The 21840-nt window shown below is 37.0% G+C and overlaps 1 protein-coding gene across 1 annotated transcript; it reads left to right on the top strand.

The window, feature by feature from the left end:
- The first annotated feature begins 668 nt into the window (after positions 1–668).
- On the top strand, positions 669–2440 carry foxg1b (forkhead box G1b). Its single transcript, XM_058401294.1, has one exon. It carries the CDS (start codon positions 975–977, stop codon positions 1980–1982), a length of 1008 nt encoding a protein of 335 aa, XP_058257277.1. The 5' UTR covers positions 669–974; the 3' UTR covers positions 1983–2440.
- Positions 2441–21840: the final 19400 nt, after the last annotated feature.

The following is a 21840-nucleotide window of genomic DNA, read 5'->3' as shown; positions in this document are numbered from 1 at the left end:
ATATTTAATTTTCAGACATTATTCGTCCATGCGATTAATTTATTTCCACGCAATTAATTTAATCACGTGATTTTTTTTTACCCACCTGTTTCATTTTATACCTTCACATCTAAAAAAAAAACAATACGTAATTTATTTCATAATTCATTTTTTTTTTCTTTTCAAATGTTGGCCAAATAGGTTCACATTCTTTAGATTTATATTTCTCCCATGAGTTTCTTGATTCCCATATTGTTCGCACGAGGTCACTTGTGTCTCCCCCGAGCTCACATGGACAGCTTCATGGTCAAATGCACCTTCCCATGTTTTACGCACGTACTGTATGATCACGTGTGAAATGTTTTGATTTTCTCTAAGGGATGTGTGTAGAGTTTTATCCCAGGTGATAAAAGAAGGAATCCCAGTGTAAACAAACAGATTTTAGAATTCTAAGAGGTTATGGAGAAATTGAATCCCCCCCCCCCCCACACACACACATACACCGTGTTGCATTAGCTTTTTTACAGAGTAACATTTTGGAAGCTATTATAGCATCCACCTTGAGCAAACACTTTGAGTTTATTCGTGGATTTGAATTCGACTCATTTTATGTCCTGATCTTCAGCACGTCATTCTTCTGCGTCAGACCCATAAGACACGCTTCTTTAATGTCGCACTTCATTCAGAGTGTTGTGCGTCTCTTTTGCTTAATACTGCGCGCTAAATCGACGGCTAAAACACACACACACACACACACAAAGAAGGGCGGATTGAGTGCAAATTTTCGGCAAGTTCTGAGCTCCTCCCCCTCCACGATGAAGCTGTTAACACGGATTCTGCTATATTCCTAATTTCCCGGCACAACGTTCTGCGTCCTGGATGCAAACACTACAAAGTCTGCAGCTCAACGCGCGTGACTCAACTTTTTCTCGTTGTTTTCTTTCGAAAGAGGGGGGAAAACGGGGCTTTTTGCAGTTTCGAGTGCTACCCTGACCATGGGAGATCACAAAGAGCCGACCATGGTGCAGAGGTCGAGTTCGTTTAGCATCAAGAGCCTCCTGCTGCCGTCCAAGTTTGACAGCCAGGGCGCAGGCGTCGCGGAAAATAGCGCGACTCCAGATTCGGAAAAATCCTCGGAACCGACGGATTTGGACTCTACACCCCTGCAGCAACGGGGCGGGGATGAATCGGGAATGGAAACGGGCCGAAAAAGCGGCAAACACGACAAACCGCCGTTCAGCTATAACGCGCTCATCATGATGGCCATTCGCCAAAGTCCAGAGAAGAGGCTCACCCTCAACGGCATCTACGAGTTCATCATGAAGAACTTCCCGTACTACCGGGAGCACAAGCAAGGCTGGCAGAACTCCATCCGACACAACCTCAGCCTCAATAAGTGCTTCGTGAAAGTGCCGCGCCATTACGACGACCCAGGAAAAGGAAACTACTGGATGCTGGATCCATCAAGTGATGATGTGTTTATCGGTGGTACTACGGGAAAGCTCCGCAGGAGGTCCGCGACATCACGGGGTAAGTTGGTGATGAAACGGGGCCTACGTTTCGCCCCACTCGGACTCGGTCTCGGCGAGCGCGCGAGCAACCCGCTCTGCTGGCAGCTGTCTCCGTTTCTGCCCTTACCTCATGCGCACTACAACGGACCCGCGCACGGGTTTCTTAACCAAGGACACGCGTACGGGTCTCTACTCCCGAGCATGGAGCCCATCACCAGCGGAGACATCGCCCGCCCCGTGCTCGGACCTTCCACCTCCGGTGGCTACAGCGCGAGCTCTGCGCCCGCGGGATTACTCTCAGCGCACAACGGCTACTTCGTGGCAGGAGCGCAGCAGCAGGCGCTCCAAACCGGCCCTGGTTACGGGATCTCGAGCTCTCCTCCGCCGCTGCTCGCGGATTCAAGGACCGCGTTACCGTCTTTCTCCTCGAGCGGCTTTTCGGGTGTTTTGTCACAACATAAAAGACTCGCGCCTCACTCTTTCCTGAGCTGAGCGACTTGTTCGGGTTTTAACGCACAGCAAAAAGCCGATTGTTGAATTTAACGCGTCCAGCTGGACACGAATCAACGCTGTGAGTTTCATCTCAGCACTAACATTTCATTTAACACTGCAGCGCTTGTTTGAACATGAAAAACATGAATATTTATTAAACACTAAACTGACGTCTGATTTTTTTTTGCTGAGCATCAGAACCGAGAGACACTAAAAATCCCGCAATGTGCAAATTTGTCCTTTCATGTTACACAAGGACCAAGTCTTTGTTAATTTGTTAATGTTTTTATTTTATTGAAAGCATTTAGTAATATGCAACAGTAACAATAGTACGACGTCATGCCAAAGGCAACACACGTTTATAGTAATCATTATTATTATTATTTATATTTCTTTGCAAGTCATCTTTGCAAGCCATGTATTTTTTTTATCGTAGCCTATTTATTGAATATTGAGAACATGCCTATAAAATTATTATATATAATATATATTCCTTATTATTGTTATTATTATTATTATTATTATTATTATTATTATTATTATTATTATTATTATGTGGTATTTAAGGTTTTATTTGAAACAGTGAATAAGCCTTAACGCGGTCAGGGTTTGCAGCAACACACAAGCTAAACAACAAACTCAGGTTTTCATGCGTCCTGACAATGATATTAAAATAAAATTAGAAAAAAAAGTACAGAAAATACTGACAAATTCTGAGCAGCTAAAGCTTGGGATCATTTGATCTCTTGGATCAGATCAGGAGTAGGCCTGCTCAAGAAATGAACTATTTTTTTTATGCACAGAATTTGATTATTTTTAGTTTTAGTTTAAATATAAATTCAAAATTTAAATTAAATGTAATATTTGCATTATAAATTGGCATTTCTCTCCCAGATATCCATTTCATATAATAAGGCATTTACCAATTACTTTTTCTTTTAATTGCCATTCAATTATTTTAACCCTCCTTATTGTGGGATTTTTAAAAAATACCTTTGTGATCCGTTCACATACTAGCCGTTGAGATATCTTGTGTTTTACTCACGTGGCTTTTTAAAGAAAAGAAAATCCTTTTGTTTTAATTTTATTTGTAAAACGTGACTTCTAATTATAACTCCATGTGCACTTATACCAGTTTGTTGGATTTGTTTATTATTTCCCCCTGTATATATACAGACTGGAAGTGGTTCAGAATTAAGAAAATAAAGTATTGTACTATTTCCTTATTCACGCAGTGTCTTTCTTGATGCTCATGTAGAAAGAAAGGTTAAAGGTTAAACTCATCCAACCGGTCATTAATGAGGACAGAAAACACGATGAATTCATTACACTCACATTATATCACAATGAAGTCGTCACATTACGTCAGCATCTGAAAATGCGTTATGTGTTAACGATAATAACAAACTCCAGCGCACGCGCAAACGCACACACGCACGCGCATGCACACAGGAAATTTTAGTGTTAATGATCTACTTCTGTTCTAATATTTTCTGTTACTCTGCTGTTCATTATTATTACAAATTAATTACATTTTTATAACGGTACTTTCTCACCCTTCTATTAATATCTGATAGCCTTCTACCGTGCTTGCACTTCAAATGTCTAAATATTTTAATCATGCTATATGATGCATATTTTAATATCCGGATAATTAAATGAAAGATTGAATGCTTGTGTTTATGAAGTAAGTCAATTTGGGTGAATTCATTTAATCCACATTTAACCTGACAGAGAATATCGTAACAGCAAAATAATATGATCTTAGAAATAGGCACCTTTAGAAAATGCAGAACCTTTTAGGGCTTAGGTTGTCCCTCTGTGGGCTTCTACAAAGGTTCTATGTGGAACCTGACCACAATGTTTCCACCGTCCTTGATAAGAAAAGAACCCTAAAAGAATCAATGACAAACGCTTTAGAAACCGTGACTGTATTTTTTTCCAGGTGGGATGGTATAGTATAGTTGATGCGTCACGTGATCATTTATTTATTTATTCTTTCATTCGAACCTTTGCTCAAATTAAACACCTATAAATATTAAGACTCGAGGTACACTACTATTTTTTTTATCTCCGGAGTAATGCAAGTGTCTGAATGTTCATGTTTAGGACCGAATTAAGAAGTAGCCTAGGTCGATTCCCAAGGCAAAAAAAATGATTCCCCAACACGCTCCTAATGACTCGTTATGATTTGCATTTCCAGCAGGCTGTTTCAACAATATAACCACAAATAAACTAATGCACGATAGGTATAACTGAATCAGTGTAGCAAGAGTAAACAGGATGGGATGAATAAGGGAACAATGTGTGTTTTAAATGAACATAAACGACTTGTGGTCAAACGTTAGAGCTCCTGTTTCATCGTGAGTCGGTTCTGTTTTGATCTGAGTCGGTTCTGCTGTGACCTGAGTCGGCTCCGTTTCTTTTTCAATGCTTCCTGTTAGAAATTCTCAAACCATTTTACCATCATTCATTAAAACAATATTTCTGTATAACCAACCCATAGTTAGCCAATACTTCGTCTTGGGTTCATTGGGAAAAAATTTTTTTCCAAGAAATATTTCAGCTTGGAACCCTTTATGGGTTCTAAAGAACCTTTAATCCAAGATGGACATCCATAAGAAGGAATGTATTTTTAAAGAATCGAACAATGTGTAATAGTCAAACAAATCCCGTCAAATTAAACAGTTTTAATGAAATTTTGAGCTATTCTTGACCATGTCCAGACTTTCTTACCGGTTGCAGCATGATCTCGTGTGTGAGGATGTAACCCAAGTCATTTCTTATTCTATATAGTAGTTTTTATTTTGCATTAAAAAATAAAACAATTTTGGCTAGCCTTCAAATTTCCATTTTAGGATAAAAAATTTGTAAAATAACAGGAAAATACTGCGAAGCAGGACAAATAACCCAACACGAAATGCTAGAACTCAGGTTTTAAGGAATTAATTTTATTATTTATTCATTATTTTATAATTCTGTCGCAATTCAAGCAAAATACGAACAGCAAATTTAAGATATTTAACAGCCCTACATAATCATAGATGTCATAGTAAAACTTATAAACAAAGCGATAGTGCACAAATAACCAAAATATAGCCACGGTAATATTCAATTATACTCGAGATAAATCCATGAAATCATGAATTCATCACTCTCAGAATTCTCATCAGCAAACACGGCGGACATTTTGGCGGTCACGCGCACGCGAGCCTCCTGGTAAGAACTCCATTAAAAAGAGATCAGCACGCGCAGAAGTTTTAACCCTCACACATTGAGGCTAATCTCCAAAAAATATGCTTTGGTCCGAATGCTGCGGCTGCACACGTTGCGCATGCGCAGTAAAGACGGCCACATCCCTGTGGCAAAAAAAGCCTGTAATAAAAAATAAAACATAAAGAAAGAAACAAATAAATAATCAAACAATAGAATAAGTTCATAATATATACATGGCTTAACTAATAATTGCAATCAATTTGGTGGGAAATATTTCAAGAAGTATGCTAGTATTTTTGCAATAGGCCAAAGTTAGCTTTTATTATTGTGTGTATTTCTGTCTATGATTTACTGACAGATGTAACTCACTGGCAAAAACAACAACAACAACAACAAAGAGTTCTACAATTTAATGGAAAAGTAAAATACTTTAAAAAGATCTATAATAATAAAAACATAAATGCACAAAGTAGATATTGCTGATTAATGTAAATATACATGAATATAAAATATTTTATAATACAATGTTTTAATAGGGTTCATTTAATTATAACCATATTATACTCCTAATAAACACTCCGAAATATCACCTTATTATACTCCCAATAAACACTCATAAAACCTAGCTTTGTGTTGTTCTTGTGTTTGATCTTCATGTTGTATGTTTATGTAGCACCAGGTCCTGGAGAAACGTTGTTTCATTTCACTTTGTACTGCGTCAGCTATATGTGGTTGAAATGACAATAAAGCTTCTTGAATCTTGAATCTTATAATCAATGCAACGAAATGATGTGTTAAAGAGTGTGGTGCGGTGTTAAAGAGATAAATTGATGTCCGTGCGGTGTTAAAGCAATAACAAACCCATGTACTGGATTAAACCAATAAAATCACATCCATATAAGGAACTGAACCAGGAACAACGAGTCCAGTTGCTGGATTAAACAGTAACATCCCGAATGAGGGATTAAAACAATAAAATGTCCATGTGCGTGATTAAAGTAGTAATAATCATGCCCATGTGCAGGATTAAAGTAGTAATAATCATGTCCATGTGCGGGATTAAAGTAGTAATAATCATGTCCATCTGAGGGATTAAAGCAGTTATAATCATGTCCATCTGAGGGATTAAAGCAGTAACAAACATGTCCATCTGCGGGATTAACGCAGCAATAATCATGTCCATGTGCGGGATTAAGTAGTAGTAAACATGTCCATGAGCGGGATTAACGCAGCAATAATCATGTCCATGCGCGGGATTGAATTACTAATCATGTCCATGTGCGGGATTAAAGCAGAAACATCATGTCCATGTGCGGGACTAAATCAGTAAAGCCATGTCCATGTGTGAGATTAACGCAAATACGCATCCACCTGCGTGATAGAAAACAGAAATCATATCACTTTGAGAGATTAAAGAAGTAACGTCAATTTGCGGAATTAACGCAACAACATATCCATGCGGGATGAAAACAGCAGTAACATGTCCATGTGCTGGATTACCGCAATAACGTCTCCACGTGTAGGATGTGGCGGGGCTGAAGTTATATATAAGTAATATATCCATGTGCGGGATAAAGGCAATAATAATGGCGTTCACGTGCGGGATTAAAGTAGTAATATATATCCAAAAGCGGGATGAAAACAATAATAATCACGTCCACGTGCGGGTGCGGGATTAAAACAGAAGCACATCTGAGCTGTGCAGAAGTTCCTGTCCCTTTAACACACGTCCATGTGAAGCAGAAAACAGCGTGCAACCCCTTGCACAGAGAATCAACACTAACAGAGACGCAGGACGCACAGGCACGGAGTCTGGAAAAACAAGTGCAAGTTTACACAAATGATCAGAATTATTCTTGATTTCCAACGATTTGGGATCAAGCCTAAGGAAGGGTCGCGTAAGTAAAGAAGAATCCGATTATTTCTTTATTTCTTTCCCAGATCTTTCCGGAAATTACGAATTACGATTCTGTTACAGTAATTAATTTCCCTTATTATCTTGTAAATACTCTATCTATCTATCTATCTATCTATCTATCTATCTATCTATCTATCTATCTATCTATCTATCTATCTATCTATCTATCTTTGATGTGACGTGTTGATGCAATCACAAACAAGTTATAAAGAATATATACGTCACAAAATATAGTATCAAAACAAATCTTGTTCAATTCAATTCAATTCAATTTATTTTTGTATAGCGCTTTTAACAAAGAGCATTGTCTCAAAGCAGCTTTACATAAGAAACGACATAAGAAAACAACAAACATATAAACAGACAGTCCTAGATGTTATCCCAAGTGAGCAAGCCTGAGGTGACTGAGGCGACTGTGGCAAGGAAAAACTCCCTTAGATGGTAAGAGGAAGAAACCTTGAGAGGAACCAGACTCAAAAGGGAACCCATCCTAATTTGGGTGACAATTGTGTGTGCTTTGCCACGAATACGTAATATAATCTGTTGTTACTGTATGTAAACCTCTTTAATGTTTTGCTGAGTAAAAATAAAGAGTGCTATGTAATATTTCATCCAATAATGCATCAACATGTAATTAGTTTAAACACAGTTATTTGTGAAAACAGAAATGAACTGAATGTCAGGGGTTTTCTGGTGATGATCAGATCCTGATCACTGTTATTTTGATCATTAACTAAGCTCCGTGTCAGTGGTCTAAAATCAAGAACACGTAACTTTTTCTGTGCTCGTGCACGTCAGTGACGTCTTAAATGTTCACCATCAATGAATGCAATCTCAGAGGACATTTAATTTGCCTCAGGACTGAGAGTTAAAAAAAAATCTCAGTCAGAAAAGTGTCAGAATTTGAATTTCATATCGTCATGATGATGACTTAATATTTTTAAATTTTATTTATTTATTTATTTATTTATTTATTTATTTATTTATTTATTTATTTATTTATTTTATTGATATTTTCCAAGAAAACTTCTCTAAGAGAAACACATTAAGATAAACATTCTCTGGCTTTAACCTTGTTCAAAGATCAAATTAGAAAAATATTGATTATTTTATATCTGTTTTGGATGTGTGAATATATTTATTATTATTATTATTATTATTATTAGTAGTAGTAGTAGTAGTAGTAGTAGTAGTAGTTTCCTCAAGGAGTTTTTCCTTGCCACCATTGCCTCAGGCTTACTCATTTGGGAAACATGTAAAAAAAATATTTCAAACTTTTAAACTTTTGATTTATTTATTTATTTTTTATTCAAAATATTTATATTATTTCTGTAGAGTTGCTTGTCCATTGTTAAAAGTGCTAAACAATTAAAACTGAATTGAAATGAATAGAATGATAGCAGTGGTAGTAGTAAATAGTAGCACACCACACACACACACACACATACACACACACACACACACACACATACACACACACACACACACACACATACATACACACACACACACACACATACATACACACACACACACATACACACACACACACACACATACATACACACACACACATACATACACACACACACACACACACACACATACATACATACACACACACACACACACACACACACATACACATTGAGCATATAAATTTGAAATTTGAAAAACTGACCCCTAATGAGCAGAGCAGGCTAAAGGCAAGGGTAACGAAAAATCAAGGTAACGAAATCTAGGAAAAAATGTAAAGGAACTATATTGGCTTATTATATGCATAGTCAATTATAAAATTTGGAAAACTAGATGTAAAATGGTCATAAACCAGTGCTATATTTCAGCTGACACGGTCTATAAACAAATTCTATGTGAACTAAAAAGACAAAACAAAATAGATAGACGAACAAGTAATAAGTTTCCTTGGACTCTTCAAAATTTTTAAAGACTGGATAATGAAAATATGTTTTATATGTTATTGATTTTGCTGGTAAATAATCTAAATATGCCTATTTTTGTGTTGTGAAGTGTAAATACCAAGACTGTTTGTATGAGATATAACAATGTGTTGATACAAATATATATGAATCTGTAAAGTGTAATCACCGTTTTTCTTTTTGTTGGTTTGTGAAAAATTTTGGTTAATGGTATGCATGTATGTATTAATTAATACAAATGAACTTGTAATATGATTTTGAAATCTCTCAATAAAGATTGATTTAAAAACGCTAAAGGCAAGGGTGGCGAGGAAAAACTTCCTGAGATGACAAGAGAAAGAAAAGAAACGCATCCTCATCTGAGTGACACCAGAAAGTTTGATTAGAAATCATTTCCTTCTATAAATGTATTAAATTGCCCAAAAATTAAATTACATAAAATCTTGTTGAAGTTGAAAAGGAATAGCTATACACACAAAGTATACAAAATATTTTTTGCTCTTCTTCCTCTACTCCAAACCTGCATGCAAGCTTCAGTGAGCCACATGAGATTCATGAAGATGAAGCTGAACTTGTTTTTGTTTATCATATATATTTTCTAAAATATTCTATTTTTTTCCTGATTGCTAAATATTCCTAAACAAGTACCCTGGCTCTTCTCCGTAGCTCCTACTCCCTCCTCAGAAGCTTTTCCTAATAAAGCCGTGCTCTCTGTCCTGCTGTGCTCGACGACTTGTGAACTGATCGCAGTAACGATGAGGACCGTGGCTAAGTCCTGGAGGTCCAGCGTGAGAAATGAGGAGAAATGAGCGGCAGTATCATGCAGCGGTTACACATTAGTTGTGTTTATCATTAACAAGGCTGTAGTGGATAATGTCCTTCATTACCCTTAACACTACTGTCCAAACAGGCTTTGATCACTAGTGTGTGTATGTGTGTGCGCGAGAGAGAGAGAGAGAGAAAGAGTGAGAGAGCGAGATATCAACCCATCTTGTCAGGACCGTATCGCTCTCACATTTTGTAATCGAGAATGACTCACTGACTCTGAATCTTTTTATGACTAATAATATAAAGGTGGAAGATTGGTGCTAAAATTTAAAGGTATAACCCACTTACCTCTACTTGTCAATGCTTTCAATTTATTTTTATTTATTTATTTATTTATTTATTTATTTCTTTATTTATTTATTTATTTATTTATTTATTTATTTATTTTCCACCCCTTTTTTTGTTATGTTTTACATGTTACAAGCTTGTTGTGAACAACAATTATTCTTCTTCCAAGACCATTTCTGTTCTTTCCATGAAAACAAATAAATACACTATAAAATGTCTCTTTGATAAAAGCTGTAAGCAATTTTTTTTTTCAAAACTGAAAGTGTAAAAATAATTTTTTTGTGCTCATGAGGATAAAGTGAGGGTTAGGTTCAGCATTTAGTATAAATAATTCTTATTAATGGCCTGAAGAGACACACAAACAATAAGTGTGTGTGTGTGTGTGTGTGTGTGCATGTAAAAGCAAGTTCGCGTCTCTGTACTTTAGGAATTAATGATATAAGCTTCATTGCTGCATAATTAGCTCCCTTGAAGCTTCTTTAGTTCTCCATCTGGGGGAACATGCAAAAGAGTTTTAGATAAAACTTTACAACAGATTGTTTTCCTATCTGAAAGGTTTATATGGAACCCTTAACTTTAAGATTTCAATTCTATTTATTTGTATAGCAACTTTTACAATGGACATTGTCTCAAAGCAGCTTTACAAAAGTTGAGAAACAGAGAAAGGAGAAAAAGAATTATTAAATTAAATTATTCAACTATTTTATCCCTAATGAGAAGCCTGTGGCGACGGTGGCAATGGAAAAACTCCCTGTGATGATCTGAGGAAGAACTCTTGAGAGGAACCAGGCTCAGAAGGGAACCTCATCCTCATTTGGGTGACACTGGACAGTAAATAATGTAACTGTAAATAAACAAACAAACAAACAAACAAAAGCCCAAAAAGCAAACAAAAATATATTAAATAAATAATAATACTTAAATAAATAAATAAATAAATAAATAAATAAATAAATAAATAAATAAATAAATAAATAAATAAATAAAGGGGAAAAAAAGAAGGAACACAAATGTTCAAGAGCAAACAAACAAACAAAAGCCCAAAAAACAAACAAAACAAAACAATTAAAAAAATATATATAAAATAAATGAATGAATGAATGAATGAATGAATGAATGAATGAATGAATGAATGAATGAATAAATAAATAAATAAATAAATAAAATCAAAGGAATGAAATAGTCTTTTGGGAAAAGTTCATATTTGCACTCGTTATCTCTGGTGTCACCCAGGTTTGGATTGGTTCCCTTCTGAGTCCAGTTCTTTTACAGGTTTCCTCCAAGTAATTTTTATATTTCTGTAAATCTGCTTTCCTTATTATTTAAAAAAAAAATATATATTTCTGTAAAGCTGCTTTTGTTTCAGTTGTTAAAATCACTAAACAAATAAAATACAACGGAATTGAATTACTCTGTGGCATCTATCTATCCTTTATATACATTTATCTCTATATAGTTACCTTTAATCCATTGTTTCAAATATTTAACCCATTGTGACATCCATTGCTTCCTCACCAACCTCTGTTATTATTTTCCTTCTGTCCTAAAATTAATAAGATGAATACACTACCATGAAACTTGAAAATGTCCTGAAGAGATCAGAAAATTTGCAGCTGACTATTAATTGCAGACATTGGAGACTTCTTCTATAAACACTAAAAAATTGTCTCGCAGAAAACCACATCAACAATTTTACATGCTTATATGGTGTGTTCACCATCCCTGTTTCCCAAGCTGATACCAGAAATGATAACAAATTAGCATTAATGTAAATCTGTGATTTACGGCTGCCGTTATAGAAAAAGGCTTAAACCCTTTCTAACCAATCATAATAGATCATTAATTGACTCAGCAGCCTCAGGCTCTCCTACACACATCTGGGCTTACATTACTGATGGTTATCTGTAGGCCAGAGATGTATCTGTAGAAGTTATTTGCTAAGGGAGTATAGTATTCTCCAAATGTGTGTTAAAATGGAGCTGACTTACAGCCTGAGCGGTTGTGAATGGGTTAAGTGAGCTGTGGATGTGGGAACATCCTGACCTACATCCTCTTCAACTCCTCCCATTAATCCTGCTCACAGACGACCAGTGAGCTACGAGCTGCTGTGTGACCAGGATGCATCATTGATACTGTGTCCAATTCTTCTTCTTCTTCTTCTTCTTCTTCTTATTATTATTATTATTATTATTATTACTATTAATGCTGTTGCTAATTTCATTTAGTAAACTATGAGGAGATTCCTTGAAGATATACACTGGATGGTTTGTTTTCACCATTTTTAATAATTGCATGCTTGGAGTGGTTCCATTAGAAGATGTAGCTGCTATACTTTTTTGCTACGTTTTTGCTGACCAGCAATTTTCAGAACTTAAAATCCCCACACCATACAGTTTTTTAAAAAAAGAGCCTAGCAACAAATCTATTTTTATTACTGATCACTATTGTTCTCAATAAGCAATCACTGTTCACTAATGTTTCCAATAACCAGTTACTGTCACCAATATTGTTCCCAGTAGTTCATTATTTCAAGGACCAAGCACTGATTTCCATTAATCCCAACAACCAATCACAAACCAATTTGTTCCCAATGACCAGTCTCTAATCACCATCATCATTATTTCCCAGTGAACAATCACTATTTACCATCACTAATCACCACTGCTCCTGAAGACCAATCACTGATCACCATTGCTCTCAAAGACCAATCTCTGATCACCATTGCTCCCTGACCAATCTCTGATCACCATTGCTCCCTGACCAATCACTGATCACCATTGCTCCCTGACCAATCACTGATCACCATTGCTATTTCTTTTTTTTTCCCTGACCAATCACTGATCATCACCTTTCCCAACAGCAAAACACTGATAACAATTACTCCTGCTCCCAATTACCAATCACTGAACACAACTGCTCTCAAAGACCAATCACTGATCATCACCTTTCCCAACAGCCAGTCACTGATCACCACTGTTCCCAACGACCAATCACCATTTTTTTTTTTACAAAATTATCTGCCAACAGAATAAGTTGCAAATAGTAAATAAGTTTAATAGTATTTTAATAATTTCCTTCAGGGGTGTGAAAACGTAATATATACCTCTGACTGTTAAGCGCTGACACTGGAGACTTCTCAAACGGATGGAATCGTCTCAGAAAACGTCAACATATCAAAATTACACGTTTATGTGCTGTGTCCATTATAAAAGTCCCTGTTTCCCAAGCCACTGCCATCTTTGTTAACGAACTTAAAATTGTCATTTTTAATACTTGACCACTTTAGTTTCATAACAAAAGGTTTTCCAAATTCAATAGATTCCAGCTCTTTGGAAATCACTTTAATTTGCAGTCAGAGAAGAGAAAGTTCTCAAAATTTAGCTAACAGTGTTAACACAGTCTGCTGCCCCCTTCAGGTGAAACAAACAATTGCAATGCATGTCGGTTTTAACCGTAATGTTTATATTTTATAAATATATATATATGACCATTAGTTAAAAAATGAAATGAACAATTGTCATTTGAAGTTTCTATTGATCTTAATTTTAATCTTAAATGGTGAATTTTTCATATTTGAATAAAGTATTATTACAGTGTGAACAAATAAATATGACTTAAGGTCCAGAGTGGTGCAGAGTATCCCCTAGAGCATAAGAAGTAGATTTAGAAAAAACTCAACCGAAACTGTAAAGTTATCTCTTCATCATCAGGGATGTGGGGAACAACATCTACTCCACTTCCTGTACGGAGCCGGATATCAAACAAAGCTGCTTTGACTCTGCTGACACATCACACTGGTGAGGCTTGGTGGAGGGCAGTACAGGTTAAACCAGGAGTTCTTGAGAAAAACACTGTTCACACACTCTCTCTCTCTCTTTCACTCTCTCCCACACACACACACACACACACACACACACACACACACATTCTGACAGGTGGCAGATTCACCTGGTTTGACAGCTGTGTACACAAACCATTAGGACTAAGTTGTGTTCAGGTGAAGACGCCCATTGAGCCTGTCAGCACTCAAGAGGCCGTACAGTGGCAGAGCTCAAGGTTGGTGAGAAGGTTTGGGTGTGACGTCCTGTTTATTTGCAAGAAATCACAATGTGTCTGTATAAACAGAATTTATGGCAATAGCGTTACACATAACTGTTGAGGGATTAGTGCATACATTCAAGTCAAATCTAATCTCGTCTTTCTTTATTTTGCAGTCAGCCAGAGTGCTGTTAAATTATCCAAACTGGTTTGGTTTGATTATTTTTCTAGAAGAGTTGTGCAGCTTCAAATCACGTCATCATTTCTACAGTAACAGTTCCTTCTCAGGGACTTGGATAATAAACACTCTACATACTTTTAGGATCCTACATCAAATCCTAAATGTACAGAAATTCAGAACATGCTGTTATTTAAATATACCGTATAATTGTTGATACAACGATGTTTTCTGTAAAGTGATGTTTACTGAAGGAGTATCCAGTGTTAGCGCTTTTTAACAGTCACAGGAAAGTTTTCAAGACGGAAGACTTTGCAGTTTCTTGGTCACATTACATACTGCAATTTTGTTGTATTGACCTCACTTATGTGTCCCACTCCACAGTGTTGATTAATATGATGCTTATATGAAAGTAGACACTCAGGACTTAAAGAATTTGTAGTTTTACATAAGTGTTAATGAGGAATAAATCATGTTGATTCTACTACAGAAATAAGAACAAACACAGATCAGGCATAACATTATGACCTGCCTAATATAGTGTTGGTCCCCCTTTAACTGCCAAAACAGCCCTGACCCGTCCTGCACTGTGTATTCTGACACCTTTCTATCAGAACCAGCATTAATTTCTTCAGCAACTTGAGCAACAGTAGCTCGTCTGTTGGATCGGATCACACGGGCCAGCCTTCGCTCCCCACGTCCATCCATGAGCCTTGGCCGTCCATGACCCTGTCGCCAGTTCACCACTGTTCCTTCCTTGGACCACTTTTGATAGATACTGACCACTGCAGACCGGGAACACCCCACAAGAGCTGCAGTTTTGGAGATGCTCTGATCCAGTGGTCTAGCCATCACAATTTGGCCCTTCATCAAACTCGCTCAAATCCTTACGCTTGTCCATTTTTCCTGCTTCTAACACATTGACTTTGAGGACAAAATTCACTTGCTTCCTAATATATCCACCCACTAACAGGTGCCATGATGAGGAGATCATCAGTCTTATTCACTTCACCTCTCAGTGCTCATAACTTTATGGCTGATCTGTGTATTAGAACGAGCGCATAAAGAGTTCCCTGTGATTTGAATTGCTGTTAGGGAAAATGAATGAACACATTTTGACCAATCAGAATCGAGCATTCAAGAGCACTGTGGATAGCTAATTACCAAATTTTACTAAACCGTTCTCAAGGATGCTGCTTTATCTTTTGCCGAATGATAAAAGCGCATCATCACCCCGAAGCTCTTCCCTTCCTCTCACCAAACTGACCCTGAGTCGTCTCTGAATGAATCCTCCTACTGCGTCAGCATCGCTACAGACAGCACATGAAAAGATTTCATGAGAAGTCATTTCTTAATGGACACAGCTTAATCCTCCCTGACAATGTTGGTACACAGTATAGAATCCATATTTAGATCCTGCCACATAAGCTTATCCCCATTATGCAATATTTACAACACCAACCCCCGGTGCAGACGAGCTCCGTCTCTCTGGGCCTCCCAGCCGTGGGTAATTTCACTCACAGGCTTCAGCCAAGCGAGAAACATGCACAAACACTCGCAGCCAAAACACACCGCAAGAGTGCATTTGCTCGTGTAAGCACTTGACGTTTTTCGAAAAATAAAACATTCGTGTTGTAGAAACATCTCCTGGGTCCTGGGTTGTATTTTTAAAAAGTTCTAACTCTACATGGACACATAATGTAACATTAAGTAGGACTATAACATATAAAAGATTCTACATTCATGTTCATCATCCATTCATATCATATACAGATCTAATCAGATACCTTCTCTATATTCTCTCTATATATTATATATATTATATTATCTCTCTATATATCTCTATATTTTCTAAAGCTGTATCTTTAAGTTTTCTTGTGAATAAAGTGGTAACTTTTCCAACTTTTCTAACACTTTTTAAAGTTTAAAGCAATTGTTTCTTGCTAATGTGAGAAGTGTTTTTGTCTTAACCTCCGGAGAAAGGATAGAGAACTTTCACACTTTGTTGTTTTTCTGCAACATGATAAGCTTTTCTTTCTTTCCTTCTCTTTTGGCAGTGAAAAGAGTCAGAGGAATGACTGTTAACAATTGCTGTATCACAAATGATAACCGTAATGACCTTGCTTTATAGACATTATTACAGAACACTAAATGTAACCATAAATAGATAAACATTCTGATGATTGTTTAATAAATAGAAAATAATTCATCTTGGCAAATTGCTGTGCTACAGTATATAAGGAAAGTAAAACACTTGGCTGTTACTGGAAAATAAAAATTGCTAATATTACACTGTTGTTGATTATTTTCCCATCAGGTTTTATTCTTTACACGTGAAGCAAAGATTTCCAACTTATATTGAATTTGGTATCTTTAGTGCTTTGTCATTTTTTATGTGAGGTTTTTGCTTCTGAATACAGTGATTAGTTTGACTAGATTTAAGAGCTGCTAGTAAATAGTTAGGTTTAATTAAAGGGGGAAAATAGTGGTGCAATGTGTGTGTGTGTGTGTGTGTGTGTGTGTGGTGGTAGTGGTAGTAGTGGGGTATTTATTTATTGTGTTTGAATGCTTTCACCCTATTTGTTCTGTTATAGTGAGCTACAAACCAATCTGTGGTTCTTCTGACTGAACACCTTGATCCTGTGATGAATCATTTCTATCCGAATGGGCGTGGTCTCACCCATGATAACCCCGCCCACATCCACATTGAACAAGGCAATACTTTGATAAGGATGAAAATGATGTAAGTCATATTCAATGACGGTACAGACTTCATAGTGACAAGATCTCAAGCAAGGTATCAGACTGAACAATCTCCAACACTATTATCAAAACACCAAGTGAAGAATTTTCTTTTGGAAGAATGATGTTCATGGCTCCTGTCCAGCTCTAGAGGTTTATGGTGACCCAATATCTAACTAACGCACTTTGTATTGATGGTTTCTTCAGGGTTTACCATCTGAAACCAGGTGTAAAGTGCTACATTTAGTGATAATGTAGGTTAAGTGGTGAAGTAAGTGCCAAATGCCAGAAATGTAAGTAAAATGTAATGTATGTATCTGACCGTCCTATTGAAAGGCAACTCCAAAACACTTCCCACTGGTTTCTGTTCTATGAGCTGACCTCCAAGACACTCATTAACACACAACAGAGAAACTTCATCCATGAAGTGTGGAAAGCGGAAACAAAACCAGGTGATTAATCAGATTGATTTGAAACAGGATCCTCAAGCTTCTTCTTCTTCTTCTTCTTCTTTTTTTTAAGCTGAGGGCTCTTAGTGCCCTAAAGTGTTCAGGTTCACCATAAAACATGTAAAAGCATCCCTTTAATAAGGACCCATTCTTAAAGAAAGTGGAAAAAAGGCATGTAGATGCATGCTGGGAAGGATGTGTCATGGTGTAGTGCACAGTGTAAAGTGGAGATGACAGCACGGCCCATGAAAAAGAGCCGGTGGTCATTGACATTAATGCTGCAAGGAGGATTAGTGGTGAATTTTGGAGGATATCAGGTGAACATTGGTCTTGTAAACTCTACAGCTCGTCTCCCCTGGATTTCACGCTTGATTTCTCTAAATCTATGCCGGAACAAGTGGAGGCAGCCAAGCGCTCGACATGGTCGACTTTGCCTGCATAATGGTGTTTTTAAGATATACACCAGATTCTTTAGGACTCTAACTCTGATGTCATGCACTTGTTTTGACAAGTCATGCTGGTCTCCAAGAACACTGGGGTTGGGCTTGTGTGTGTTTTTTTTTTTTTTTGCATGTCTACAGCCTCAGGTTATTTGGGTTGTTTGGGGAATTGGTGGAAATTGTGCAGTGGAGAAAATGTGCACTTGGTGTTTCGTTCATAGGTTGTGGCAGCTGGGTTCTGCTAGACTTCACTCCAATTTTATATTAAGATATATGCGAGGAAAAGAAGCAAAAAAAAAGACTTCTTAATAAAGAAATCTTACTAAATATAAAGCAATATTAGACGACGATATTGGGCTGGACACAATTTAGCTATTTTCCAAATTCTATTTATGTGGACTGAAAGAAAAAAAGATGCCACAGAAGATAGTAAATGATTTCCTGGTTCTATTAACACAGTTACTACAGCTATATGTCAAGCTCTTGAAGATCTGGAGTAACCAAGACTGAGCCAATGTGTATCCTGTGTGGATATAAATGGACGAATCCTTCTGATTTTGTAAAAAAGAAAGTGTATTAGATTAGCAAGGTGAGAGAAGAAGGACAGTTGATTGTCCATGTTTACTACAGGGTTACATTATGTGATCAGAGAGTTGTCCAGGGAAAATACAAGATCGTGATATGGAGATTAAATTGGGATGAACAGAAGCTCAGTTTTGATTTCATCAATCCAATCTGATCAGAAACATGAGTGTCTGAGGAAGGAAATGACCACACTAAGAGATCAAGTATAGAGGATGAACAGAAGAGGACCAAGTACTGAGCCTTGAGGGACACCAGTGGAGAGTCTGCATGCAGCAGCTATGGATTTCCTCCCTGTTACTTGATATGACTGATTCTCAGGTAGGAAGCAAGCCACTGCCATGCTGTGTCATGAAATTCCAAGACTCTTGAGGATGGACAAGAGGGTCTTGTGGTTGACCGTGTCGAACATTGATGAAAGGTCAAGGAGGAACGTGAGAGTTCGGCTGATCTAGCAGCACAGAACAAAAGCAGTAACTGTGGCCTCTTTAAAGTCAGACTTATTAGGATCTTGGAGGTTGTTTTGAGATGGAGGGAGAGAGACAGATGATTGTAGATGGTGTAAATATAATAATAAATCAACAAATAATAAACAACTATATATTTCTGTATTATTTTATGTATTATATAAATAACTAAATATTTATATATTTTATATTCATTTAAAATAATGTAATATTTGTTTTAATATTTTAAAATAATATTTTAATAATTTAAAATAATATGTACCAAAGAATATCAAAAAATATAATGTATTAATTTAAATGAATAAATAAATAAATAAATAAGCAACTATCAATTTTATACACAACAGATCTGAATGAATATAAAAAATAAAAGCATAAAATAGTAAGCTTGACATTTATGTGTAAAGCAAACAATTCCATGGTTAAAAGGCACGTCAATCAGATAAAAGCCTTTTTCTTGTTGTTTTTTTTTTGTTAAACAGTTTGTTTTATATCAAACATTAGAGTGGGCAAGGGCAGTAACGCGATGCTTCAGGCTTTACGTTAGCACAGTAGACTCACACGTAATTCACGGAGATTCTGTCAGCACACACAAAGCAGCAGGAGATCAAAACAAAACCTGGGGCCAAACCACCATCTCGCTCTCATGGAAAGCGCTCGTGTCTGAATTCTGATCAAAGCTGGCAGCGCTGCTGAAAAACCTCTGAAACCTCTTTGCTCATTCTACCTTGTTTTCCTGCACACCATCATATGACCTGATTCACTAAAAACAATAAGAATACATTTAAAAAAAACCTCACATAACTGTTTATAACACATCTCCTACTTTTCCTTTACTGTGCCTCACTGATAGAATGATGGCTTCCTGTGCCATTCTGCAGCCCAGAGACCTCTGGGAACAAACTCCATCTCTATGACTAACACATGACGCTGAGAGAAAAGGCCTAGCTGCTCTGACCTATACTGCACTAATCAGATTACTCGGAGCATAAACATCGCTGTAAGGGCTAAGCGTCTCTGCTGCTTGTTTCATAACATTGCCTGTCCATTAGATCCGAGTGCCCTATATCCATCAGCAAAGTAAACACAGCTCAGTGCATCACGGCTGAGCAGAGGAAGGTCGAGCATGGCTCGGACCAGTTTCGGGGTGAAGTCAGGCAATGCGCAGGGAGAACAAGATAGATTAAAAACGTGTACAGAGTAGGGGACTACTAATTTTTCATTTTTGTTTTAAAAGAAGGTCTTTTCCGTATTTAATCCTGTTGTAAGTATGTATAAAAAAAACCTGCTGTTGTATTTGTGCAGCACACCAAACTGCATTTCGGTTAACACACATCACACACACTTTACATTTCCAGTGAGCCAGAGGTGACAAAGATGAGATGCTATGAGGAAGAAACCTTGAGAAGAACCAGAATCCAAAAAGGAACCTCATCCTCATCTGGGTGACACCAGAGAGTGTGATTATAAATCATTTCCCTTCTATAACTGTGTACTATATGGTCAATTGTGTAATTCATCCTAGTTTAAACATGAAGTCTGTCTTGTTGACAGTTATGGTATGAACTGCTCACTGATGGAGACTTGAGTGCAAAAATGTAATCCTAAGCCTTCTTCATGTTTTCTAAGTGTCCCATCCACAGCGATAACACGTACCTCCAGGACGTCCATGTGGGACCACGTCTCATACTCCACTCCACTTCATGCACAGTGACATCTATAAAAGCGTTAATCCATTTAAAGTTCAAGAAAATAAAAAATAGATTTTCCCCCATGGTACTCGTGTGCAGTGCACTTTAAAATTCCTATCTATCTATCTATCTATCTATCTATCTATCTATCTATCTATCTATCTATCTATCTATCTATCTATCTGTCTATCTGTCTATCTATCAGTGCCTTTGGAAGTGAAGAGAAATGAAAAATAGATAGGTGATGAACATGAAGGAGGTGGATTGTTCACTCTATCTATCTATCTATCTATCTATCTATCTATCTATCTATCTATCTATCTATCTATCTATCTATCTATCTATCTATCTATCTATCTATCTATCTATCTATCTATCTATCTATCTGTCTTGAGAGTACAAACATTGGCTCTCCTCTGTACAGTAAATACCCACCCTGAGCCATCAGAGACCGCCGTTATCTGTTTGCAAATGTTTTTGTCAATTAAATTCGTGACCTTAAAATCTCTGAGTACATCAGCGACTCAGACAGCTGCTAAAAGCTGGGGCTTCACCCTTTCCTCCATTAAGGGATGATACGGGCGATGTCCTCCGATTTGGATGACTTCTCTGACGCTGATAGGACGTGACTTCCCTTTGAGCTGCCATGTCTTTAATGTGGAACTGAATTGAATAAATAAGATTCAGCTGCTGGAGTGAGGAGGTCAGATATGTGCAGACCACCAAGCTGAGGTCAAGCATTAGTATGTACATCAGCTCACGCCTCACTGAGCTGTACTCTGTGTTCTCGCTTGCATTTTATACTGTGGCATTGCTTATTTCAGTGTAGGCATCTAACAGCATCACAGAAACCGAATGAGATTAAAAAGAAATGAAAAGACAACAAATCGATCTCTATACCTCTATGTGATGCTGAATTCTCAAATCTGATTGGTTGGAAGGTGTTTCTATCTCTATTACATCTACATTAAGCTCTACATTCCCTCTCTCTCTCTCTCTCTCTCTCTCTCTCTCTTTTCACATTCTTCGGGTGTCACAGAATGTGAGAAGATATATATATATCTTATATATGTATATACATGTA

The sequence above is a fragment of the Hemibagrus wyckioides genome, linkage group LG10, assembly GCF_019097595.1.
Source record: "Hemibagrus wyckioides isolate EC202008001 linkage group LG10, SWU_Hwy_1.0, whole genome shotgun sequence".
In the NCBI taxonomy this organism is placed as follows: Eukaryota; Metazoa; Chordata; class Actinopteri; order Siluriformes; family Bagridae; genus Hemibagrus; species Hemibagrus wyckioides.
Note: the sequence above shows the minus strand (reverse complement) of the source record. Positions and strands in the feature narration are given on the sequence as shown.

What these genes read in the sequence shown, in the direction of transcription:
- foxg1b (XM_058401294.1), top strand. Translation starts at nt 975, where the DNA reads ATGGGAGATCACAAAGAGCCGACCATGGTGCAGAGGTCGAGTTCGTTT.